General features: G+C 35.4%; 2 protein-coding genes across 7 annotated transcripts in view; one reads left to right on the top strand and one right to left on the bottom strand.

Moving 5' to 3' along the window:
* Positions 1-1,002: 1,002 nt before the first annotated feature.
* The window catches only part of LOC136032729 (vacuolar protein sorting-associated protein 26B-like), a 32,502-nt gene continuing 5,534 nt past the window's right edge, over positions 1,003-27,970 (bottom strand). The window contains exons 2-3 of one of the 6 annotated variants that reach the window (XM_065713052.1): positions 25,534-25,740; positions 1,003-2,282 (exon numbers count right to left, since the gene is read on the bottom strand). In XM_065713052.1, coding sequence (XP_065569124.1) covers positions 2,086-2,282; positions 25,534-25,740 — 404 coding nt within the window. In that variant the 3' untranslated portion in view covers positions 1,003-2,085. Of the gene's footprint in view, positions 2,283-18,134; positions 18,267-25,533; positions 25,741-27,970 lie in introns of those variants that run through there. The other 5 variants (XM_065713055.1, XM_065713054.1, XM_065713051.1 and 2 more) reach the window with 5 other exon arrangements.
* On the top strand, positions 15,534-18,071 carry LOC136032727 (putative ankyrin repeat protein RF_0381). Its single transcript, XM_065713045.1, has one exon. The coding sequence runs from the start codon at positions 15,549-15,551 to the stop codon at positions 17,193-17,195; it is 1,647 nt and encodes a 548-aa protein (XP_065569117.1). The 5' UTR covers positions 15,534-15,548; the 3' UTR covers positions 17,196-18,071.

The raw sequence follows: 27,970 nt of genomic DNA, 5'->3' as shown, positions 1-27,970 counted from the left end.
GAGCTTGTCTTGTTCTGACATATAGGGCACAACTAGTGGGTTTTCTTGTCACTTCAGTCAGGTTCCAAGTTTCTGTTATGGCTGCGACGGCAACATTGTTCTGCCGTAATACTGCGTCAATCTCATTTGTTTTATTGCAAACAGCACGGGCGTTACAAAGCAGGAATGTGGGAAAACGCTTCTTTGCATTGTACACGACGGGAGACAGAGTTGGTGGGGACAGCCTCGAGCTTTCTGGACGTTGGTCTGCGTCATATCTTGCGAGATAGACCGGATGTTTCTGATTTGAAAAGTTTACTTCTATGTAGAACCTGTTTCTTTATTGTCGGCAATTGGGCGTTCTGGCAGAGACAATTGTCTGTATCACTTTACTGGGGTGGTCCCTTTGTCTAGTTTGAATCCGTGTTCCAGCTCTTTTCCCGCACCGCCTTGTTCTTTTCTGTCCCTACTGAGTAACGCATCCTGGCGGAGCCCTCAGTGGTCCAAGTTCGTCTAAACGAATGAAGGTAGATGGCGATAATGGTGAAAATGGATGAAGTCTCATGTTAATGAGCGTTTTCATGGTCTGCTGCATCAACATAGTCATAAATGTAGATGGCGTTGATACCTGTCGAAGTGAATAAACTCGTAAATCGCCGATTTTTCGTTCATCACAGGCATGAATACTGCACAAAACAAAGCCAAAAGGGTCAAATCTTTAATTACTTAAATTTTCAGGGAAAGAAACTAGGAACACTAGCACTAACAAGCTAATCTAGGCATGGGTTTGAAGCAGCTATTAAACGCTTGCTATGGCATTTGAACGGAATGTTGAACTATGTGTTCGGAATTTTTGCACAACTATTTTTGGCTATTCTATAGTTCTCATCAGTTGCTCATGCACTTCAAAAGGATCAAAACTTATCGTAAATGCCGGCAGGCTTGTCGCTGAAAGTTTCATCTAGCCTACAAAGAGGCAGAATAAGATACCATTGTTTTTTATTTATTTTTCCTCGCCTACTTTTGTTAAACTATTTAAGGACAATATTGAAGAAAATGAAGCTACAAACTTATTATTGCTATAGTTTCGATTCATAAGCCTGTATTCAATACGAGTCACAAGTAAGAAAACTCAAGCCGTACGTTCCTGTACATGTGGAAGTATTCGATATACTAATTTCTATTTCTTCTTACAAAAAGAGCCTTTATTAACTTTCAAAGTTAAAATCTTGTAAATATTTTTGGAACACTCGAAAACTCATCCGTAGGCATTTTAAACAAATGAAGAAATTAAAAATACTAAAGACAAAAATATTAAAAATATATTCGATGACGTTGTAAATAGCCTATATATATTAGCTTTAACGAATGATATAAAACCCATTTTTCATGATACGTTACAAAGGATTACAAATAGAAGTATTAGGTATTACTAGAGGTAATGTTACTTAGAGGTATTTTTATTTATAAATACAGTAGGTTTTCCTTCTTTTTATTGTCGTGTTTCGGCACTAAGAGTTCTTAGCGGATTTTAAACGGACGTGTTTTCAAACTATTGATTTAGATGCAAATTGAGAAAAAAAATATTATCTAGAAATCGAGAGCCTGTATCTTTTTTTTGGGAATTACACATTTCTTAATGAGCATACAAAATTAACTCAATCAAGTTTCTTGTGATGAAGCCTCGAAAAATTAATTAAGCTTAAAGTTTTTGCGCTTGAAAAGTTTATTGTCATTAAAATCACCCATTAAAAGAGAATTTGAACTTGGTCTTCCTTTACCTTTTATGGTACAACATAGTTTTGTCGTTTACCATTACTTAAACAGTCAATTGTGGTTTTGATTTTATATTGGTTTGTTAATGCAACATAATTTTAACACATAGAAGGGTGAGAAAATTCGCAAAACATTGCATTAATGTTGATACTAAACATGTACAAAAATATAATACTTTTTTTTCCAAATACAAAACTTTTTTGAAAAAATAAATAAATAAAAGACTCCCGAATGTAAATATCAAATTTGAAAGTCGAAAGAAAAAGTTGAGAAGTTTGACTTTTACCTCACAACAATTGGAGACAAAAATCAGTTTTCTTTGTCTCAAAACTACAGATAAAATAAAAAACCGAGTGAAAAATTAGAATTTGGACTGAACCTGTTGCCTGTTGCTATATCCCTCATGGTCGGTGTAAGACCATAACCAGATAAACATACACGGATAGGTATTGATTCTCCACCAACAGGGGCTCCATCCATTATAGCATACTTTGCAAGAGTCTCGTTTTCAGTGAAGACATTTGGTCCTGAAAAAAATACCAATAATTTATAAAACGAATGAGACCTATGACAGACCTATGGTGACTCCAGGCTTGTATTTAGGTCCAAAAATTAGCATTTCGAACAGGGCCTTTGGACTGCTTTTGGTAGAATTGCCGTTTCTTTGCCCTTGACAAAATCTACCTACTAAGAGGTCTCTGAAAAATGAGATTTCTGCAAATTCTCCACCGATATTTTCGGCATAATATACTTATTTTTCCAAGTTGTAGTCATTCTTCAATCGACAATCTATTAGATAATATCCTATGTATACACCTCATCGAAGTTAGAGTTGTAGTTTTACTTCTATTCTAGGAATTCCAATATACTTCGGGAATTTGCAAATCGGCCAAAAAAAATTGCTGCAAAACTGACTAAAGATTTTTTCTTATTTCACTGACGCATTGAGAATAGCAAGCGTTCTTAACTTTGCACATGAGAAAAAAATGAATGAAGGACAATCTGTTTTAAATTACATACAAAACACTGAATGTAAAGCAGCAATAATTCTTTTATAATCAAATTAACCTGCCATTACCAGCACAATAGCGGTGCCAAGTAAAGAGCGATAAAAATTAAATACTTTTTTTTCGTTAGGATACTTCGTATGGAAGAAACTATCGTAAGAACTTCAAATGAAACTTATTTGATTTAAAATTGGAAGTTCTATTACCCCTTTTAAGAGTCAAACGTAACTGGAATGCAACCAGCGCTGTCTCCTTGTCCCTTTTTACTTTTTACTTTTTACCCCAAAAAGACATCTGATCAAAATTTTAAGATATCTATTTTATTCAAAATAGTCGAAAAGTTCAACAACTATGTCTCTAGGGATAAAAAGAATTTCCATAGTCCATATGGGAAGGGCTTTAAGTGATACAAGTGGCCAAATTTTTGAACTGTATATAGGAACCTCTAATGATGTTGCATTGGAGCTCTCAGAGCATGTCGTCGGGATGCTGAACTAAATCAAAAGACACCATGTGCATCCAAGGTTATCAAAGGAATGTGTATGTGACATCTAGGGAATGCTCAAGCCCATTGAATCTAAGCAGTTACGGCATGCTGAGAGGTATGTTTCACTTAATCACAAGAAAATATGTGGTTTTCAAATATCTGAAAACCAAATATTTAAAATAAGTTAAATTTAAAGTTAAAACGAAGATCTATCTTACAAAACGAGCGATGCTTTTCTATACGCATATACATTTTTTCTCAAAAACGACGCTGTAGCTTTTTAATGAAAATTGACAGTCTACCAGTTCCTGGTGTGAAAAAAAAACGATCTAGACTTGGGAAAATTGGCTAACAGCCTTAACTTTGGAAAAATAAAAAAAAAACATATTTATTTCAATGGTTATTTTTACACCACCTATAAAAACAGTCATTTTCAAAATTACTGACAGATGTTTACACTTTAAACAAATGTTTATACGTGTGCCTACATAACATGTGTCATGATACAGCAGACGCTCAGTGTTATATGTGGTAAATATTTGAAATGCACATTAAAATTTCATATAACTATTCAGAATATCTCGGTATAAGTATGCACAAAGATTTGCCGAATAAAATAAAACGACTCCAATCCGACTCCGTTCATCATAGACATGAATACTGCACAAAACAAAGCCAAAAGGATCAAATCTTTAATTACTTAAATTGTCAGTGAAAAAAAACTAGGAAACACTAGCACTAACAAGCTAATTTAGGCATGGGTTTGAAGCAGCTATTCGACGCTTGCTATGGCATTTGTGATCAAAATGGTTTTCTTTTAAAGCTTTTGGAATTGCCGTTATCCCTTGTTAAAAAAGAAAAAAATATTATTACCGAATTCCTTTTCTTATAACTATGAGCAGTGTCTTTTCAAGACATGAATAAAAAAGGATTTTTTTTAAGTTTAGTTCAGAATCGCTAAACTGATTTGTAAACTGCAAAAATTTTCACTATGCCTAGTCAAAAATTTTGATGTTTTGATAACATTAAATAGCAATTTCGTTGTTAGAAATACGACTAGCTTCAATAATCAAATATTTTGTAAAGAAATCAGTAGGAAATGACCATCAAATAGAAAATAAATGAGTATTTCTTTCAATTAAGTAAAAGTCGAACAATGCGTGTTTTTCTCTTAAAATTCCTTTCTCAAAAGGGATAAATCGAGTCAAATGAGTTAGACATATTTTCACTAGTAAAATGTGTATTAGACAACAATGACACTAATTTTCTTGAGAAACAAGATGGTATGGGAAAACGAATTGAATCAATCCAAACAAATATTACGTTTAATGCTATGAGCTATAAGTATCACGTTTACAAAAAAATAGCACATACCTTTTTTTGAATGCATACGGCCGAGCTGTAGAGCACCATAGTTTTTTTTCTTGGGCTCAAGATGCTAAAGCTGAGCTTTTTCTTTTGCCTGGGCTTGTTGCAATACAGTTCTTGATGAAGAACTGATAATGAGCTAATTTACTTGGTAATTGATTTTCTGAACAAGTTTGAAAACCAGATTTTAAATCTTGATATACGCCTTATATCTCTCATTTGTTTTGCTGAAATTATGAAGCATTATTCCATGTTATTTTCCTCTAGAATGGGCCAAAAATTGTATTTTTTGATCAGCTCACAACCCTGGTTTGTTAAATGGGCAAGAGTGGATTGTTGCTCTGACTTGTTAAAACGTATACTCCTGACCAAGTAGATTTAATTTATAAGAAAAAAGAACCTCTATGTTTTTTTTGGGATATTTGTATATGATGAAAACATTATCAATCTAGTGTTTGGACCACATGTATTTTTTTATATTTTTTATTTTACCTGGGCACTTTCTACATCAGGGCATTAGGTGTATCCATTTTGTTCAGCTGGGTTGAAAGATTCAGTAATTGTGTCTATGAAGATTTCAATCCCTCACAGCCCTTAGGACCACTGTCGTGCTTTTTATTGATTAAATAAAAAAAAACAAGTTTTTTTAACTGAAAGTAAGGAGCGACATTAAAACTTAAAACGAACAGAAACTACTTCGTATATGAAAGAGGCTGCTTCCTCATCAACGCCCCGCTCTTTACGCTAAAGTTTTTTACTGTTTTAAAAAGAAGAATTGATAGACAGAGTCAAACTTTAGCGAAATTACTTCGTATATGAAAGAGGCTGCTTCCTCATCAACGCCCCGCTCTTTACGCTAAAGTTTTTTACTGTTTTAAAAAGAAGAATTGATAGACAGAGTCAAACTTTAGCGTAAAGAGCGGGGCGTTGATGAGGAAGCAGCCTCTTTCATATACGAAGTAATTTCGCTAAAGTTTGACTCTGTCTATCAATTCTTCTTTTTAAAACAGTAAAACACTTTAGCGTAAAGAGCGGGGCGTTGATGAGGAAGCAGCCTCTTTCATATACGAAGTAGTTTCTGTTCGTTTTAAGTTTTAATGTCGCTCCTTACTTTCAGTTAAAAAAACTTGTTTTTTTTTATTTAATTTCTGAACGTTTTTGAATCAATGCATGTTTTGATTTTGGCTCTCCGCAGAGGAATAATTAAAACGAAATTTGCATTTTTTTTTTTTTTTTTTGGCTAAATGACTTTCTCATAATTTTGATCGAATGATTTTGAGAAAAAAGAGCGGGGGAGGAAGCCTAGTTGCCCTCCAATTTTTTGGTTAATAAAAAAGGCAACTAGAACTTTTAATTTTTTACGAATATTTTTATTAGTAAGAGATTTACGTAACTTATAAATTAGCTTACGTAAAGAACTTTTGTATTCTCTTATTTTTATTACATATATGAGGGGGTTCGCCCCCTTGTCAGATCCTCGCTCTTTACAATAAAAGCTTAAATTTTGTCCCAATTCATTAAGAATGACCCCAGAATCACAAAAGCCGTAGAATAAATAGTTGAAATTACTAAAAATACTTTAACGTAAAGAGCGAGGTATTAGGAGGAGGTGAGCCCCTCAAATGGGTAATAATTTATGTTTGTTTTAAGTTTTAATGCTGTTCCTTACTTCCAGGTGAAAGTACTTTTTCATATTTATTTTTTCATTGTGTTTTTAAATAATGCTAGTAAATCCTGCGCTCCCTTCATGGAGATTTTCATCCCCCATGACAAATTATCGATGGAAAGTTCCCCCAGCATATCCCCTTCTTCTCAGCCCCTCCCCCAACCAAAAAAATCCTCCTGAAAACGCCTGTACACTTCCCAATAACCATTACTATATGTAAGCATTGGTCAAAGTTTGTAACTTGTTGCCCCTCCCATGGGGACTGTGGGGGAGTAAGTCGTCCCTAAAGACATAGTTATAAGGTTTTTCGACTACGCTGAATAAAATGGCTATCTCAGAATTTTGATCCGTTGACTTTGGTAAAATAATTAGCGTGGGAGGGGGCCTAGGTGCCCTCCAATTTTTTTGGTCACTTAAAAAGGGCACTAGAACTTTTCATTTCCGTTAGAATGAGCCCTCTTGCAACATTCTAGGACAACTGGGTCGATACGATCACCCCTGGGAAAAAGAAAAAAAAACAAACAAAAAAACAAAAAAACAAAAAAACAAATAAACACGCATCCATGATCTGCCTTCTGGCAAAAAATACAAAATTCCACATTTTTGTAGATAGGAGCTTGAAACTTCTACAGTAGGGTTTTCTGATACGCTGAATCTGATGGTGTGATTTTCGTTAAGATTCTATGACTTCTAGGGGGCGTTTCCCCCTATTTTCTAAAATAACGCAAATTTTCTCAGGCTCGTAACTTTTGATGGGTAAGACTAAACTTGATGAAACTTATATATTTAAAATCAGCATTAAAATGCGATTCTTTTGATGTAGGTATTGGTATCAAAATTCCATTTTTTAGAGTTTTGGTTACTATTGAGCCGGGTCGCTCCTTACTACAGTTCGTTACCACGAACTGTTTGATTACTATTGAGCCGGGTCGCTCCTTACTACAGTTCGTTACCACGAACTGTTTGAAACCCTTGTATTATTCCGGCTGGTGACTTTAAACAAACTAAGAAAAGCTGATTAGCATCGTGTCTCTCCCTCAATCAGGTTGTAAATTTCCTAAAACATGAATCCGGCAGGATACTGAATTTAGTCCTGAGCAACTGTGAGACATATTACCAAACCCCCAGCAACAAGTTTAAATGTTTCACAAGCATATCGGGTGGGATAGGGTGAAAAAACACAGCAGTGGATTTCAAGAGATTTATCGTTATTATATTTGATTTAGTGGAATTTACTTTCATATTTAGGTTCTTAGCTTCATCCGAAATACGAGTTAGGATTTTGAGGGGTAATTTTTAACATTGTTGTGACACACTTCAAGGATCAAAAGATAATTCACGAATTTCCAACTTTGGGGAAATTCCTTACCAATATTGTTAATCATAACTAGAAATGAAAGTGGTCCCAATAAGGTTCCTTGAGGAATTCTACAGTTTCTAAGAGAATCCGCTATTTCCTGCCCAGAATGCATCATCACCCCTTCAACATGAAGTGTTGGAATTTAAGTTAGTTCGGACGAGGGTAGGGCTTTTTCGACAATCCTCCACCATTGCTTTACAGGGGTGTTTTTTTAGCTTTATTTCAAAATTGCGTTTATAATCAGTTCTAGCTTGGCGAGATTAATTCTGAGCTCAAATAGAAATATCCCGATTCTCATCCGATTTTGTCAAGCGCCATTTCTGATGGGTCTTCTTTCTGTCCCTAGTCGCCTTTCTACAAGCAGCATTGAACCATAGTTTATTTGGGAAGTGACTTGAATTGTCTTTGATAGGACACATTGCTCAATAGCTTTTGTAATAGCTTTTTCGAAGAGTGACACTGCTTTAACTGGGTCATCTTTTGTATATTTACTCCATGGCATTGCCGACGAGCAGTTTCGCAATTCTGCCCATTCGGATTGGTGATACAGCCTTATGATCCGATTGTTCTTTACAGGTCATTTTATTTTATTCGGCAAATCTTTGTGCATGCTTAGATAGATAGATAAATAGATAGATACTTTATTTCGTGATTAAACCGAAAACAGGCATTTACAGAAACAAAAACAGAAAAAAAAACTACAATAAGAAAAAAGGAGAAAAAGAGTACACACTATTTAAAGCAAAACATAAACACTATCTAAAAGTCAAGCCTCTTTGTGCGGGATAAAAATCTGTTTACACTAGTCCGAACTCTATTATTTCTAATTATCAGCGATAAAGGAAACGGCACACTTATTTCATGTTCACTTAACTCAAACTCCATTGCTAAACCTGCTCTACAATAAACACGGCAATCAAATAGAAGATGACTACATGTTTCCATTAGACCGCACAATCACAATGGAGAGTCAGCTTTCCCAATCCTATTTAAAAAGTGAGGCAATCTACTATGACCTATAATAAGCTGTGTTAATCTACTATTTGGGGGAATTTTTGATGCAGAGATAAGGTCATCCTTATTTTCTAAAAAGTTAGCCCGCCATGTGCTAACAGAATTTTTAAACTCAGCAAACCATTTTGCATACAAAAACTCATTTAAAGATTTACGGTTAATATGAAAGGGCTGAAATACACCAAGGTCATTAAAAGAAAGACCCAAAAAATTTGCAATAATTTGGTCAGTATAATGGCTATGATGTGCCGAATAACTAATTCCATTCAAGGTAGGACTCAAAACCCTCGGCCAATTTTGAGGTTGACCATTTTTTCCATATCTTAATATACGTAATTCCAATGCTCTTAAATCCATTGGAAGAACTCCTGCGAGAGCGGTTACTACATGCGCTGTATTGAAAGATTTAGAGATTATGATCATAGAAGATTTTTGCGCCGACCGTAGCATTGTATGAATATTCTTTTTTCTCAGTGCAGAGATCCAAATAGGACACGCGTATAAAATATGGCTTTCGATTACTGATTTATATAGCATCCGCAATGCATTAGGATTCAGGTTCCAAGTACTCTTGGCAACCGTTAAAAGACGAGCAGAATATTGTTTTGTAGAGTTAATTTTATGTCTAACATGGTCAGTCCATAATAACTTTCTATCAAAAATAACACCCAAATATTTAACCTTATTTTTAACAGGTATCTCAATTCCATCATACATTAGCTTTACAGTCGGAAGCTGATGCTTCCTTGAAAATAAAATTGTTTCTGTCTTGGATTTATCAAACACGAGCTTGTTATCAACTGACCAAATTTGGAAGTACGAAAATACCCTTGATGCCAAGGATTCTAAAGTTGATATTTTGCTTGATGTGATAATTGCACAAACATCATCAGCATATGCCTGAATTTTTACATTAGGAATATTTATTTCTAGAAGATCATTTATATTAGCCAACCATAACAAGGGGGATAATATTCCACCTTGAGGACATGATCGCTCCAAAATGCACGAATATTCACCCTTATACGTAACAACTCTATCAGAAAAGTAACTATAAATTAAATTTAAAAGCCCATCCGGGCACGATTTAGCCTTTAACTTTTTCAGTATTCCAGGGTGCCACGCGGAGTCAAATGCGCCTTTTATATAAAAAAATGTGCATAAAGTAAAAAATTTTCCGCATATTCTCCTCCGCCGTGGTAACAATACCATCAATTGCATCAATAGTACTTTTCCCTCTACGGAAGCCAAACTGCAGGGGCGAAAGCCAACTATATTCATTGCTAATCGCAATCATTCTATTCGCAATGGCACGCTCATATATTTTACCGAGATTTGAGAGAAGGCTAATCGGACGATACAAAGCTGGATTGCCATCATTCTTTTTGCCATTTTTTTTTTTAAACCATTATATTTGCATTTTCCAACTTTTCGGGAAATATGAAATTTTTAAGCAACTATTCACTAACTTTACCAAGCTAGGAGCAAGAACATTGATGTTTTTAATTGGGGTTAAATTTAGAATTCCATCTGGGCCTGGGGCCTTTGATGGCTTTGAACCTTTAATTATTTCTTTTAATTCATTCAAGGAGACTTCGGTAACACCTAATGTGCTATTAATCAAAAAATCTGTAAGTTTTGCTCTAACTTCACCATGGTAATTACTATCAGTTGAATGATCATCCTTTAAAAACCACTTATTTACCAATACCTCCCCGGCTTCCGTTACAGAGTTAGTCTTACTGCCGTCATCTTTTGTTACATGTAGTGGCTGAACAATGGCATTACTATTTTTACAAATTTTGTGGATTGTATTCCATGGATCCAAATTCGGTTTATCTGCACAGAATTTATTCCAGTCACTCTTTTTAGCATTTAAAATACCCAGTTTATAATTTTTTTTGCATTCCTTAAATTAACTTCATTTTCGAGAGAATTACATGATTTAAATATCCGTAGCAATCGTCTATACCCTTTTCTAAGTTCCGATAATTCTAAAGTCCACCACCGTGAATACTTTTTGGGAGAGCCACGACTCACTGGAGTTGATTCATTGGTAGCTTTTTGTATTAAAGCTGTTAAAGCATCTACAGCTTTATCTATTTCTTCAGCATCCGTAGTAGGGAGGGAATATAAACTATCTATTTCATTTAAAATAATGTTGCTAAAAACATTCCAGTTAGTTTTTCTGTAATCATACTTGATGTTATTACAAATTTCCACGATATCTGTCTCAAAAACTAGGTTAAACTTGATATACAAGTGATCAGACAAGTATGGGGGGTCATTTATCACTTCCCTTCTGTCAACAAATTTTAGTAAATTTAGACCATCAACTGTGACGTCGGGGCTCGAATATGAAAATTCATACGTTAGCATATCTGGCTCATTCAGTACTACTAATGATTTCCTGGCAACAAAATCCTCAATGGATTTACCTTTCAAATCGGAATAAATATTATTAAGCCACAGTGAACTTTTGGCATTAAAATCTGCCCCCAAAACATAATTTGAATAATTTCTAAGACTATCTATACTTGCTAAATAACTATCTACTGAGCACAGGGATGGAGGGCAATACATGGATGAAACTAGAATAGTTCTACTTTTAAGATAAACAGACACTGTAACACATTCATTGGTCGAGATTTCGTAGTGTATATCGCATTTTAGGGATTTATGGACAAGTATAGCAGCACTATAGAATCTTTTCTCAAATGTTGTCTTTGAGAAGGTATTGTACATATTCGGCACACACGAAAGTTTACCAGATTTATTAATGTAAGGCTCTTGAATAAGCACGACATCAGGGCATAAGTCAACCAGTGTTTTTTTCTAATTGTGCCGATGCAGCATAACAATGTTGTAGGTTAATTTGTAGAAACTGTAAGTTATTCTTATACGTATTTACATGAGACGTGTTCTGCATTTATGCTACATAATCAATATTCTTTTTTAATTGTTGGGTTATTTCTCTAGCTGTTGGGCAATTTTTGTAGTCGTACGATGGATGTGGCTCACAATTGAGCTGTCGCTTATTGGAAGAATTGCAACTAGGGCGACTACTGAAGGATTTAGTACATTCATTATAGTCATGATTACCCATACACCAAGAGCAGGTTAAATCGCCCTTACATTCAGACTTCTTGCGGCCGAAAAGACAACAATTGGTGTATCGTATAAGGTTAATGTAATCTTCGCATTGTAGGCGAAGAAATCCAAAATTGAGGCCTCCTCTTTTTCAAATTTCTCCTCTGATTTTTGGACTTATTTTTAATACGACGCTGCAACTTTTTCCTTTTTCAATAATAATCACCACTTCCAAGGTTTCTCCAGCAATAACAAGTTTTCCCATATCTGGGTTACTATGTTCTATAAATTCTTTGCACTCTGATTTATTTTTGATTACGGAACCACCGTTCACAAGCATTCTTTGCAGGCGTTTTTTTAATTCCCTCGAAGTATATTTTAGTGCTACTGAATTTTTGTTGAAAGCACAAAGAGTATTGTTTAAATCTTGTTTTGAGTTAAATTCAACAATGATTTTGCCTTCTCGCCCATGTTTGATATTTTTAGCAGAAAATTTGGTGGAATCTTCTCTGATTATTTTACTAATGTCTTGCACTATTTTTGCCGGTGGTTCTCTCTTTTTTTTTATGATCTTTTGCTTCATTACTGCTTGGCTCAAGAATAATACTAAAGGTTTCAGGACCTTTAACAACACTAGAGTACGATCCACAATTTTTAAGAGAGGATGGGGCCATTGTATTTTATTTTCCAATTTTTCGTGTAATTTGATTATATTTTGAAGGTTATCGTTCTCGTTGCGCAAGGGTTTTGCATTTTCTTCTAAAAGCTGATGATATAGCCATTGAAATAAATATGGGATTTTTTTTATTTTTCCGAAGTTAAGGCTGTTAGCCAATTTTTAAGTCTAGATCATTTTTTTTTTCACACCAGAAACTGGAAGACTGCCAATTTTTATAAAAAAAAACTACAGCGTCGTTTTCGAGAAAAAATGTATATACGTATAGGAAATCATCGCTCGTTTTGATAGATAAATCTTCGTTTTAACTTTAAATTTAACTTATTTTAAATATTTGGTTTTCAGACCTTCGAAAACCACATATTTGAAGACCACATATTTTCACATATTTTCTTGTGATTGCGTGAAACATACCACTCAGCATGCCATAACTGTTTAGATTCAATGGACTTGAGCATTTCCTAGATGTCACATACACATTCCTTTTATAACATTGGATGCACATGGTGTCTTTTGATTTAGTTCAGCATCCCGACGACATGCCCTGAGAGCTCCAATGCAACATCATTAGAGGTTCCTATATACAGTTCAAAAATTTAGCCACTTATATCACTTAAAGCCCTTCCTATAAGGACTATGGAAATTCTTTTTATCCCTAGAGACATAGTTGTTGAGCTTTTCGACTATTTTGAATAAAATAGATATCTTAAAACTTTGATCAGATGTCTTTTTGGGGTGAATAGTAAAAAGGGACCAGGAGAGAGCGCTGGTTTCACTCCAGTTACGTTTGACTCTTAAAAAGGGTAATAGAACTTCTAATTTTAAATCAAATAAGTTTCATTTGAAGTTCTTACGATAGTTTCTTCCATACAAAGTATCCTAACGAAAAAAAAAGTATTTAATTTTTATCGCTCTTTACTTGGCACCGCTATTGTGCTGGTAATGGCAGGTTAATTTAATTATAAAAGAATTATTGCTCGATTTCTAGATAATATTTTTTTTTACAATTTTTTCACAATTTCTCTCGGTTTTTATGGCACTTGGTATTAACCAAGTGACATATAGCAATCGCCAATCCTGTCGATCTTTCGGTCTGTCTGTCGGTCCCGGTTTTGCTACTTTAGGCACTTCCAGGTAAGCTAGGACGATGAAATTTGACAGGGGTATCAGGGGCAGGACCAGCTTAAATTAGACATAGTTGTTTTCCCAACTTGGTGGGAAAAATAAACACAAGTCCTAGATACAAGATTGACATAAATGGAACGGATCCGCTTTCTTTGGGGTAGTTGGGGGGGGGGGGAGGGTTATTTCTGAAAAATTAGAAAAAATGAGGTATTTTCAACTTACGAATGGGTGATCAGATCTAAATGAAATTTGATATTTAGAAGGATATCGTGTCTCAGAGCTCTTATTTTAAACCTTACCAGATCTGGTGACATTGGAGGGAGTTGGGATGGGGAAGCCTAAGACTTGGAGAAACCCTTAGAGTGGAGGGATCGGGATGAAACTTGGTGGGAAAAATAAGCACAAGTCCTAAATACTAGGAAGTCCAAAAATATTTGCAGGTATTCTGACAAAGGATTATATCAATTCAAAAAAACTTAAAAAATAAAACAAAAAGGTTGAAGCTTAGTTGGACTTGCGTTAATAATAAAATATCTTTAATAGCTTCAGTTTGAGAAGACATTAGATTGAGTAAAGACTAAAAAACTGGTAAGTGCTTATCTCTATAATTGTTGTTTTATGTTTCCTTTAAAAAAAAAAAAAAAAAAAAAAAAAAATATATTTTAGTTTTCAGTTCAGAATTGCTAAAGTTATTATACAAACTGCAAAAACATTTATGATGCGTGGTCAATTATATTAATTATTAAGTTCAAACCAGAAAATACCTGAAAATTTCGAAATCGGTTTTAAATAATCTCTCAGTCCAAAGTTATAACTGTATCCTAGAACCAAACTGTTTTGGCTCAACACCTAAAGTGCCTATGACTATAACCGTTGTTTTATATTTCAATTGAAAAAAACACATTTTTTATTATTTTGGGTTTTAGTTAAGACTCGCTAAAGCTATTACATAAACTGCAAAAATATTTATGGTGTCTGAGTAATAATATTAATCTTTTAATTCAAACCAGGAAAATACCTGAAAATTTGGAAATAAGTTTTAAATAATCTTTCTGTTCAAAGTTATAATTGTCTCCTGGAACCAAACTTTTTTGGCTTAATTCCGAAAGTGCGTATCCCTATAATCGTTGTCTTATATTTCCATCGAAAAAACACAATTTTTTATATTTTAGTTTTCAGTTCAGAATCACCAAAGTGATTACGTAAGCTGTAAAAATATTTATGGTGTCTGATAATAATATTAATTTTTTAATTTAAAACCTGAAATAGTTTGAAATTAGCTTTAAATGATCTTTCTGTTCAAGTTATTATTGTCCCCTGGAATAAAACTATTTTTGGCTTAACTCCTAAAGTGAGAATCTATATAACCAGTGTCTTCTATTTCCATTGAATAAAATTCAAATATTTTTATTTTAGTTTTCTGTTTAGAATTGCTATGGTATTTATTATATAAACTGCAAAAACATTTATGGTGTGTGAGTAATAATATGAATTTTTTAATTCAAACCAGAAAAATACCTAAAAATTTAGAAATTAGTTTTAAATAAATTTTCAGTTCAAATATATAACTGTCTCCAGGAACAAAACTTTTTTGGAGCGAATCTCTATAGCCGTTGTCTCATATTTCCATTAAATTCATGTAGTACGTATCTCTATAACCGTTGTCTTATATTTCCATTGAAAAAATCAATTTTTTAAATTTTAGTTTTGATTTCAGAATCACTAAAGTTAGTATATAAACTGCAAAATTATTTACGGTGTCCGAACAATAATATTAATTTTTTAATACAAACCAGAAAACCACCTGACAATTTTGAAAATAGTTTTTTTTTCTTTGTTTTAAACAGTGCGACATATGGTAGAATTTCAAACGTTGAAATAATGTTGACTCAAGTGAATTACAAAAAATGCCGTTTAACAAAGTTTCAAGAGCATTTTCCCACCTATTTGATTTTGTTTTCTTTTCAGCATCAAACAAGAAAAACACCTTATTAAATGAGATGAAAAAAGAAGACACGAAACTGATCATTCTCCAAAAGCTGCTAAGCAATGGGGCAGATCCGAATCCGAAAGATAGTGAGAAAAAAACAGCTTTGCATTATACTTCTGAAAAAGGCACATTGGATAGTGATAGTGATAATGATAGTGATAGTAAAGCCAGATTGGATATTCGTCAGCTGCTGCTAAGCAATGGAGCAGACCCGAATATGAAAGATGATGAGGAAAAAACAACTTTGTCTTATGCTTCTGAAAAAGGCAGATTGGATAGTGATAGTGATAGTGATAGTAAAGCCAGATTAGATATTCGTCAGCTGCTGCTAAGCAATGGGGCAGACCCGAATATAAAAGATGATAAGGAAAAAACAGCTTTGCATTATGCTTCTGAAAAAGGCACATTGGATAGTGATAGTGATAGTGATAGTAAAGCCAGATTGGATATTCGTCAGCTGCCTTATGTTTCTGAAAAAGGCAGATTGGATATTTGTCAGGTGCTGCTAAGCAATGGGGCAGACCCAAATCTGAAAGATAATGAGGAAAAAACAACTTTGCATTATTCTTCTGAAAATGGCGGATTGGATATTTGTAAGCTGCTGCTAAGCAATGGGGTAGACCCAAATCTGAAAGATGATTTGGAAAAAACAGCTTTGCATTATGCTTCTGAAAAAGGCACATTGGATATTTGTCAGCTGCTTCTAAGCAATGGGGCAGACCCGAATCTGAAAGATAGTGAGAAAAAAACGGCTTTGCATTATGCTTCTGAAAAAGGCACATTGGACATTTGTGAGCTGCTGCTAAGCAATGGGGCAGACTCAAATCTGGAAGATGATGAGGAAAAAACAGCTTTGCATTATGCTTCTGAAAAAGGCACATTGGATATTTGTCAGCTGCTGCTAAGCAATGGGGCAGACCCGAATATGAAAGATAGTGAGAAAAAAATGGCTTTGCATTATGCTTCTGAAAAAGGCACATTGGACATTTGTGAGCTGCTGCTAAGCAATGGGGCAGACCCAAATCTGAAAGATTATAAGAAAAAAACAACTTTGCATTATGCTTCTGAAAAAGGAAGATTGGATATTTGTCAGCTGCTGCTAAGCAATGGGGCAGACCCGAATCTGAAAGATAGGGAGAAAAAAACGACTTTGCATTATGCTTCTGAAAAAGGCACATTGGACATTTGTGAGCTGCTGCTAAGCAATGGGGCAGACCCGAATCTGAAAGATAGTGAGAAAAAAACAGCTTTTGATTATGCTTCTGAAATAGGCACATTGGATAGTGATAGTGATAGTGATAGTAAAGGCAGATTGGATATTTGTCAGCTGCTGCTAAGCAATGGTACTGACCCGAATCTGAAAGATTATAAGAAAAAAACAACTTTGCATTATGCTTCTGAAGAAGGAAGATTGGATATTTGTCAGCTGCTGCTAAGCAATGGGGCAGACCCGAATCTGAAAGATCGTGAGGAAAAAACAGCTTTGCATTATGCTGCTGAAAACGGCACATTGAATATCTGTCAGCTGCTGCTAAGCAATAAGGCAGACCCGAATCTGAAAGATAGTGTGAAAAAAACAGCTTTACATTATGCTACTCCCCGCTTCGTGAGCCCCCCAAGCCCTCCCCGCGCGTGTAAGTCGTTACGCGCCATATAAGTTACGCGCCATTGTAGTTGTGTCCCTATGTCCCACCTGTGAATATAGATAGATATATATATATAAATATATGTTTTTAACTACGTAAAACTTGCGAATATACAACATTCTTTGCTGTCCAATTGTCTGTGCATATAAATAGATTGTCAGGTCTACCGACTCTTGAACATGCAAAACATAATGGTCCATGGGAAAACAATCCGTATTCAGATCTATACTTTATGATTCTAATGATTGCCCTTGAGCTATGTTGATGGTGATGGCTAATTGACCATTCCCTGTGTCGCCGTCGTCATTTATGTATCCCCCTGTGCCCCCCGGCGTCTCCTTTGTAGTTGTGTCCCTGTGTCCCAGTCTTCATTTATATTCCCTGTGTCCCGGTCGTCATATGTGTCCCAGTGTCCCAGTTTGTGATTTCTTTTTGAGTGTCTCGGGCGTTATTTATATTCCTTGTGTCCCGGTGTCCCGGTCGTCATTTATATCCCCCTGTGCCCCCCGGCGTCGCCGTTGTAGTTGTGTCCCGGTGATGGTGATTGCTAATCGAACATTCCTTTTGTCCCGGTCGCTTTCTCTTTGAGTGTCGTCATTTATATTCCCTATGTGCCGGTGTCCCGGTCATCATTTGTGTCCCGATGTCCCGGTTTGTAATTTTGTCAGTTGAAAACATGACGTCAGTCAACACACAAACATGACGTCACCTGACAGACAGATCCACAGACAACTTATTTATATATATATAGATTCCCTGTGTTCCGGTGTCCCAGTCGTCATTTGTGTCCCGATGTCCCGGTTTGTAATTTCGTCAGTTGAAAACATGACGTCAGTCAACACACAAACATGACGTCACCTGACAGACAGATCCACAGACAATTTATTTTTATATATATAGATAATATATATAATTGTTTATAAATAACAATTTTAGCTATTCAAGTACATGGTATATCATTTCTTACTATTTTGCACCAATGGTTCAATGGTAGAGCGCTTGCCCGCTGGCAAGAGGCACGGGTTCCAATCCCGGTCGGTGCAATTTTTTGGTTGCTGTAGCATTATGGTACTGAGACTTTCCTAGAAACATAGGAAAGAAAATAGATGAGTATTTCTTTCAATTAAGTGAAAGTCGAAGAATGCGTGTTTTTTTCTTAAAATTCTTTCTCAAAAGGGATAAATCGAGTCAAATGAGTTAGACAACTTTTCACTAGTAAAACTTGTATTAAACAACAATGACACTAATTTTCTTGAGAAAAAAGATGGTACAGAAAACAAATTGAATCAATCCAAACAAATATTACGTTTACGATATTACGTTATTACGCTATGATGTCAAAAGAGACAAGGCTAATGTCATGTCCCTGAGGTAAGAGCTCGACCCACTCTTGGTACTGCGCAATTAGACAGTGCAATGTAGACCATTTTTTACGAAAACTGTATTTTGTGTCAGCCAATAAGTGGTGTAACTCAAGATACTGATAAAGGGTCTTGTTGATGATACTCTCATAATTTTTCCTATGCAGGAAAGGAGGTTGATTTACCGATATGATCCTGCATTAGTAGGGTCATCATCTTCCTTAGGGCCAGAGATTACATGGGCAACTTTGTAGGCCTTCGGAAAAATTCCTGCTGGAAAGCGATTTCGAAACAGGTGGGAAGACCAGCGATTTCAGGGATACACCTTTTGAGGATGATATTGTATATCGTATCGGGCCCCAAAGCTTTAGTGACATCCAGCTGACAGGGCGTTGTAAAAACCTTGCTACTGGTTATGTTTATACCTGTAATTTTGGCGTCTGCTTGTTGTGGAAAAGGGGAGGGTTGACTACTGTGTCATCAAGTTGAGGGACCTTTTTAAAATTATATGCAAGAGAATCCGCCATTTCCTGGCCAGAATGCATCATCACCCCTTCAACATGAAGTGATGGAATTGAAGTTAGTTTGGACGAGGGTACGGCTTTTTCGACAATCCTTCACCATTGCTGCAGAGCGTCTGCTGTATCATGACATATGTCATGTAAGCACACTTGTAAACATTTGTTTAAAGTGTAAACATCTGTCAGTAATTTTGAAAATGACTGTTTTTATAGGTGGTGTAAAAATAATCATTGAAATAAATATGGGATTTTTTTTTTATTTTTCAAAGTTACGGCTGTTAGCCAATTTTCCCAAGTCTAGATCATTTTTTTTTCACACCAGGAACTGATAGACTGTCAATTTTCATAAAAAAAGATACAGCGTCGTTTTTGAGAAAAAATGTATATGCGTATAGAAAAGCATCGCTCGTTTTGTAAGATAGATCTTCGTTTTAACTTTAAATTTAACTTATTTTAAATATTTGGTTTTCAGATATTTGAAAACCACACATTTTCTTGTGATTAAGTGAAACATACCACTCAGCATGCAGTAACTGCTTAGATTCAGTGGACTTGAGCATTTCCTAGATGTCACATACACATTCCTTTGATAACCTTGGATGCACATGGTGTCTTTTGATTTAGTTCAGCATCCCGACGACATGCTCTGAGAGCTCCAATGCAACATCGTTAGAGGTTCCTATATACAGTTCAAAATTTGGCCACTTGTGTCACTTAAAGCCCTTCCCATATGGACTACGGAAATTCTTTTTATCCCTAGAGACATAGTTGTTGAACTTTTCGACAACTTTCGCATATAGGTTTTTCTTAAATTACCAAACTGTCGGATGTCAATGCGTGTTATAATATTAATTTTAAGCCAGTCAAAAAGGAACCCTTCGTAAAGTTTAGAAAAAACTGGAGTGAGTGTAATAGTACGCATGTTGGTTATCGTCAGACTGGAAGATTTCTTTGGGATGGGTATTATAAAACCTAGTGTCCAGCAACTTGGGAATTTACCAGATTTTGTGATTTGGTTAAAAATATCAGATAAAGGTCCAGCAATTGTGTCTGAAAAGGCTTTAATCAAGTCAATTGGGATGTCTAATGGGCAATTACTTGATTTTTTGAGCTTTTGGATTTTATTTATACAATCAGAGGGAGAAATTTGGGGGAAAGTTGTGGAGGGAGGAATAGTTTGAACTGAGCCAGTGAAAGGGGGAGACTTTGAACTATGGACGTAAGATGCAGGTTCAAATCATTGGCTATCTTGTAAATGGACTCAGGGAGATGAAAACTAACTTCAACAGGGTTTTTTCCACAAATCTCTTTAATTTTTCTGTACCATTGTTTGGGCTTGTTAGAATACAAATTCTTAACCTTACTATTGTAATACCCAGTAGCTTTCTTTCTCAATTTTCTCTTCAGGTTCTTTCTTAAATCATTAGCCTGTGTGATATAACCTTGCTTGCATCATTTGTTTGGTACACAGGGGACCAATTTTCACTAGTGATCCAAGAGCCAAAATTGTAGAGTCCTGAGTCAATTAGAGGTCTAAAGACGGTTTCAGTAATAGTAAAAGAATGTTTAACTGTAGCTAGTTGAGATAGGAGTAGGCTAAAGTGGTAACTACCTCCGAGAAAAAACTTGGTCACAGGTGGTTTGCCAAGGGTCAAAATATTTACAAGAAGCTAAAAATTTATTATTTTTATAGTTTTGATTAAGCCTGTATTCAATACGAGTCACAAGTAAGAAAACTCAAACCGTACGTTCCTGTACATGTGGAAGTATTCGATATACCAATTTCTATTTCTTCTAACAAAGAGAGCCTTTATTAACTTTCAAAGTTAAAATCTTGTAAATATTTTTGGAACACTCAAAAACACCTCTGCAGGCATTTTAAGCAAATGAAGAAATTAAAAATACTAAAGACAAAAATATTAAAAATGTATTCGATGACGTTGTAGCATACATAAATACAAAGACCATTCTATCAACCGCTACAGTAAGACGTTTACTCAGGCCCAAAGTTCCAAACTAACCTTCAGATGAAAACTTCATAGGACACAACAGCCTAGCTGACAGAAACGACTTTATAGCTATTTTTTGTAACAGGTTTCTAGCCTATTTACCATAAAATAACAAGCGAGATTTCCAGCGTGCTCTTACAACGGCAGAATTTGAATTGAGAATAACAATGCTATTGACGTCTTGTTTGAGAGTTCATACAGTAAACACCTTTATTGGATACAATCTGGATATAATATCATTATACAGTAAGACTCAATCGTGATTCCCTATGGACTTCTCTTAATCAACCTTTAACTTAATGAACCTTGAACTTGAGTTCATACAGTAAACACCTTTATTGATACAATCTGGATATAATCTCATTATACAGTAAGACTCAATCGTGATTCCCTATGGACCTCTCTTAATTGAACTTGGATTATTCAGTTATTTGATCTCCCTACGGACTTTTACTGAAAATATTTCTACAATCAGAACTTGAGTTTTTAGACAACTAATTATTAATTGTGAAAACATCTAAGTGACTGAGGTGTTATTTAATTGCATTCAAGATTGCTTATGTGCCTTACTTAAACTAAAATTGAGTAATTCTTTCTTTCCTTCAGTGTTCCCACTGCTTGACTCTCCCTGTCTAGTGTTGCCACTGCTTGACTCGAGTCCCATAGCAACTATTGTGATATGTCGAAACCAAAAAACTATTGTCCCGAGTGCCGACTGCTGGTAACCACAAATTCTGTCCAATGCGTGTCAGGATATGGCCGTTGGTACCATGCGGGCGTTAATAAATGCGCCCAAATCGGACTAAAGAACCATTCCGGCAAATGGTCATGCATGGATTGTCTTGCAAAAAAAAATACCCGTGACTCCGAAGTCGCAAGCATATCGACCCCCACAAAAGCCTAGTGCGAAGAGACCTGTAAGAGGAAGCGGAATCGGCACCTCTTCACCACAAACTATTACGGGACCTAAAACTAACTTTGATATACCGAAAGGGACTAAGCCGTCTGTGGTAAGTGTAGACATTCCCAACTATGAATCCGAAACAACCCGTCTAAGTGAGAAAATTAAGACCCTTGATGCAAGTTTATTGGCATGTCAAGCAGAAAATCTAGAAATCCGGACAAGGCACTCAACGTTTCTGTCAGAAATGGAGGAAAAAAACAATCAAATTAATGTGTTGACAGGCCATTTGGAGGTTAAAGACTTTTTTATAGCCCAGCTGAAACAAGAACTCTCGGTGGCTATCGTAACCTGCCCTTGTGACCCTTCGCAAACCACCTGTGACCAAGATATTTCTCGGAGGTAGTTACCACTCTTGCCTACTCCTATCTCAACTAGCTACAGTTAAACATTCCTTTACTATTACTGAAACCGTCTTTAGACCTCTAATTGACTCAGGACTCTACAATTTTGGCTCTTGGATCACTAGTGAAAATTGGTCCCCTGTGTACCAAACAAATGATGCAAGCAAGGTTATATCTCACAGGCTAATGATTTAAGAAAGAACCTGAAGAGAAAATTGAGAAAGACAGCTAATGGGTATTACAATAGTAAGGTTAAGAATTTGTATTCTAACAAACCCAAACAATGGTACAGGAAAATTAAAGAGATTTGCGGAAAAAACCCTGTTGAAGTTAGTTTTCATCTCCCTGAGCCCATTTACAAGATAGCCAACGATTTGAACCTGCATCTTGCGTCCATAGTTCAAAGTCTCCCCCTTTCACTGGCTCAGTTCAAACTATTCCTCCCTCCACAACTTTCCCCCAAATTTCTCCCTCTGACTGCATAAATAAAATCCAAAAGCTCAAAAAATCAAGTACTTGTCCATTAGACATCCCAATTGACTTGATTAAAGCCTATTCAGACACAATTGCTGGACCTTTATCTGATATTTTTAACCAAATCACAAAATCTGGTAAATTCCCAAGTTGCTGGACCCATCCCAAAGAAATCTTTGAGTCTGACGATAACCAACATGCGTACTATTACACTCACTCCAGTTTCTTCTAAACTTTACGAAGGGTTCCTTTGTGACTGGTTTAAAATTTAATATTATACCACGCATTGACATCCGACAGCTTGGTAATTTAAGAAAAACCTCCACCACCCATTACCTTGTACACTTGATTCACAGGATCCTAAGTGAACTAGAGAAACCAAACGTTTGGCTAAGCCTGGTTATAGTCGATTTCCAAAAAGCGTTTGACTTAGTTGACCACACTATCCTAGTTCATTTACTACATGATAACTTTGAAATTGACCCAATCTTAGTAAATATTGTTATATCGTTCCTGTCAGACAGATCACAAGCTGTAAAATACAAAATACCTTCTCTCACCCCCTCCCTAGGTACTGTGGAATACCTCGAGGAACCTTATTGGGACCACTATTATTATTGTCATGATTAACGAAATTGGCAAGGAATTCCCCCAGAGATGGAAATATGTTGATGACTTGTCGATCCTTGAAGTATGTCATAAGAATATTCAAAGTGACCCCGTTGAAATCCTAACCCAATGTTTGGATGAATTTAAGAATCAAAATATGACAGTAAATCCCACTAAATCACAGATAATGACAATCAACTTCTTGAAATCTACTCCTGCTTTTTGCGATCCGATCCCAAGCGAAATGCTAGTGAAACAGCATTTCACTATCACTCTATCACTTTACTCGGGTGGTCCCTTTGTCTAGTTTTAATCCGTGTTCCAGCTCTTTTCCCGCACCGCCTTGTTCTTTTCTGTCCGTACTGAGTAACGCATCCTGGCGGAGCCCTCAGCGGTCCAAGTTCGTCTAAACGAATGAAGGTAGATGGCGATAATGGTGAAAATGGATGAAGTCTCATGTTAATGAGTGTTTTCATGGTCTGCTGCATCAACAGCGCAATGACATCTATATGACTGTAAATATTCATAAATGTAGATGACGCTAAAACCTCAGTGAATAAACTCGTAAATCGCCAATTTTTCGTTCATCCTAGGCATGAAAACTGCACAAAACAAAGCCAAAAGGGTCAAATCTTTAATTACTTAAATTGTCAGGGAAAGAAACTAGGAACACTAGCACTAACAAGCTAATGTAGGCACGGGTTTGAAGCAGCTATTCAACGCTTGCTATGGCATTTGAACGGAATGTTGAACTATGTGTTCAGAATTTTTGCACAACTATTTTTGGCTATTTTATAGTTCTCATCAGTTGCTCATGCACTTCAAAAGGATCAAAAGTTATTGTAAATGCCGGCAGGCTTGTCGCTGAAAGTTTCATGTACAAAGAGGCAGAATAAGATACCATTGTTTTTTATTTATTTTTCCTCGCCTACTTTTGTTAAACTTTTTAAAGGACAATATTGAAGAAAATGAAGCTACAAACTTATTATTGCTATAGTTTCGATTCATAAGCCTGTATTCAATACGAGTCACAAGTAAGAAAACTCAAGCCGTACGTTCCTGTACATGTGGAAGTATTCGATATACCAATTTCTATTTCTTCTTACAAAGAGAGCCTTTATTAACTTTCAAAGTTAAAATCTTGTAACCATTTTTGGAACACTCGAAAACTCATCCGCAGGTATTTTAAACAAATGAGGAAATTAAAAATACTAAAGACAAAAATATTAAAAATATATTCGATGACGTTGTAAATAGCCTATATGTATTAGCGTTAACGAATGATATAAAACCCATTTTTCATGATACATTACAAAGGATTACAAATAAAAGTATTAGGTATTACTAGAGGTAATGTTACTTAGAGGTATTTTTTATTTATAAATACAGTAGGTTTTCCTTCTTTTTATTGTCGTGTTTCGGCACAAAGAGTCATCAGCGGATTTTAAATGGACGTGTTTTCAAACTATTGATTTAGATACAAATTGAAAAAAACAAAATATTATCTAGAAATCGAGAGCTTGTATCTTTTTTTTTGGGAATTACACATTTCTTAATGAGCATACAAAATTAACTCAATCAAGTTTCTTGTGATGAAGCCTCGAAAAATTAATTAAGCTTAAAGTTTTTGCGCTTGAAAAGTTTATTGTCATTAAAATTACCCATTAAAAGAGGATTTGAACTTGGTCTTCCTTTACCTTTTATGGTACAACATAGTTTTGTCGTTTACCATTACTTAAAAAGTCAATTGTGGTTTTGATTTTATATTGGTTTGTTAATGCAACATAATTTTAACACATAGAAGGGTGAGAAAACTCGCAAAACATTGCATTAATGTTGATACTAAACATGTACAAAAATATAATACTTTTTTTCCAAATACAAAACTTTTTTGAAAAAATAAATAAATAAAAGACTCCCGAATGTAAATATCAAATTTGAAAGACGAAAGAAAAAGTTGAGAAGTTTGACTTTTTCCTCACAACCATTGGAGACAAAAATCAGTTTTCTTTGTCTCAAAACTACAGATAAAATAAAAAACCGAGTGAAAAATTAGAATTTGGACTGAACTTGTTGCCTGAAATATCTCTACTCCGTCGACTAGCACCAGATTCAGGAAGTACCTTACCAAAAACTTCTTTGCTATATCCCTCATGGTCGGTGTAAGACCATAACCAGATAAACATACACGGATAGGTATTGATTCTCCACCAACAGGGGCTCCATCCATTATAGCATACTTTGCAATAGTCTCGTTTTCAGTGAAGACATTTGGTCCTGAAAAAAATACCAATAATTTATAAAACGAATGAGACCTATGACAGATCTATGGTGACTCCAGGCTTGTATTTAGGTCCAAAAATTAACATTTCGAACAGGGCCTTTGGACTGTTTTTAGTAGAATTGCCGTTTCTTTGCCCTTGACAAAATCAGCCTACTAAGAGGTCTCTGAAAAATGAGATTTCTGCAAATTCTCCACCGATATTTTCGGCATGATATACTTATTTTTCCAAGTTGTAGTCATTCTTCAATCCACAATCTATGAGATAATATCCTATGTATACACCTCATCGAAGTTAGAGTTGTAGTTTTACTTCTATTCTAGGAATTCCAATATACTTCGGGAATTTGCAAATCGGCCAAAAAAAATTGCTGCAAAACTGACTAAAGATTTTTTCTTATTTCACTGACGCATTGAGAATAGCAAGCGTTCTTAACTTTGCACATGAGAAAAAAATGAATAAAGAACAATCTACCTTAAATTACAGTTTACAAAACACTGAATGCATAGCAGCAATAATTCTTTTATAATCAAATTAGCCTGCCATTACCAGCACAATAGCGGTGCCAAGTAAAGATCGATAAAAATTAAATACTTTTTTTTTCGTTAGGATACTTCGTATGGAAGAAACTATCGTAAGTACTTCAAATGAAACTTATTTGATTTAAAATTGGAAGTTCTATTACCCCTTTTAAGAGTCAAACGTAACTGGAATGCGACCAGCGCTCTCTCCTGGTCCCTTTTTACTACTCACCCCAAAAAGACATCTGATCAAAATTTTAAGATATCTATTTTATTCAAAATAGTCGAAAAGTTCAACAACTATGTCTCTAGGGATAAAAAGAATTTCCATAGTCCATATGGGAAGGGCTTTAAGTGATACAAGTGGCCAAATTTTGAACTGCATATAGGAACCTCTAATGATGTTGCATTGGAGCTCTCAGAGCATGTCGTCGGGATGCTGAACTAAATCAAAAGACACCATGTGCATCCAAGGTTATCAAAGGAATGTGTATGTGACATCTAGGGAATGCTCAAGTCCATTGAATCTAAGCAGTTACGGCATGCCTAGTGGTATGTTTCACTTAATCACAAGAAAATATGTGGTTTTCAAATATTTGAAAACCAAATATTTAAAATAAGTTAAATTTAAAGTTAAAACGAAGATCTATCTTACAAAACGAGCGATGCTTTTCTATACGCATATACATTTTTTCTCAAAAACGACGGTGTAGCTTTTTATGAAAATTGACAGTCTACCAGTTCCTGGTGTGAAAAAAAAACGATCTAGACTTGGGAAAATTGGCTAACAGCCTTAACTTTGGAAAAAAAAAAAAAAAATCCCATATTTATTTCAATGGTTATTTTTACACCACCTATAAAAACAGTCATTTTCAAAATTACTGACAGATGTTTACACTTTAAACAAATGTTTATACGTGTGCCTACATAACATGTGTCATGATACAGCAGACGCTCAGTGTTATATGTGGTAAATATTTGAAATGCACATTAAAATTTCATATAACTATTCAGAATATCTCGGTATAAGCATGCACAAAGATTTGCCGAATAAAATAAAACGACCTGTAAAGCACAATCGGATCATAAGGCAGTATCACCAATCCGACTGGGCAGAATTGCAAAACTGCTCGTCGGCAATGCCATGGAGTAAATATACAAAAGACGACCCAGTTAAAGCAGTGTCACTCTCCGAAAAAGCTATTACAAAAGCTATTGAGCAATGTGTCCCATCAAAGACAATTCAAGTCACTTCCCCAGATAAACTATCAGCCCTGTCAGCTGGATGTCACTAAAGCTTTAGGGCCCGATACAATATCATCCTCAACAGGTGTATACCTTAAATCGCTGGTCTTCCCACCTGTTTCGAAATCGCTTCCCAGCAGGAATTTTTCCGAAGGCCTACAGAGTTGCCCATGTAATCTCTGGCCCTAAGGAAGATGATGACCCTACTAATGCAGGATCTTGAGTCACACCACTTATTGGCTGACACAAAATACGGTTTTTGTAAGAAAATGGTCTACATTAGACTGTCTAATTGCACAGTACCAAGAGTGGGTCGAGCTCTTGCCTCAGGGACATGACATTAGCCTTGTCTCTTTTGACATCACAAAATCCTTTGATCGTAATAACGTAATATCGTAAACGTAATATTTGTTTGGATTGATTCAATTCGTTTTCCTGTACTGTCTTTTTTCTCAAGAA

Source organism: Artemia franciscana, chromosome 11, assembly GCF_032884065.1.
Source record: "Artemia franciscana chromosome 11, ASM3288406v1, whole genome shotgun sequence".
NCBI classification, from domain to species: Eukaryota; Metazoa; Arthropoda; class Branchiopoda; order Anostraca; family Artemiidae; genus Artemia; species Artemia franciscana.
This window is presented reverse-complemented; position numbering and strand designations above follow the sequence as displayed.

Coding starts and splice junctions, on each gene's coding strand:
- LOC136032727 (XM_065713045.1), top strand. CDS start 15,549: ATGAAAAAAGAAGACACGAAACTGATCATTCTCCAAAAGCTGCTAAGC.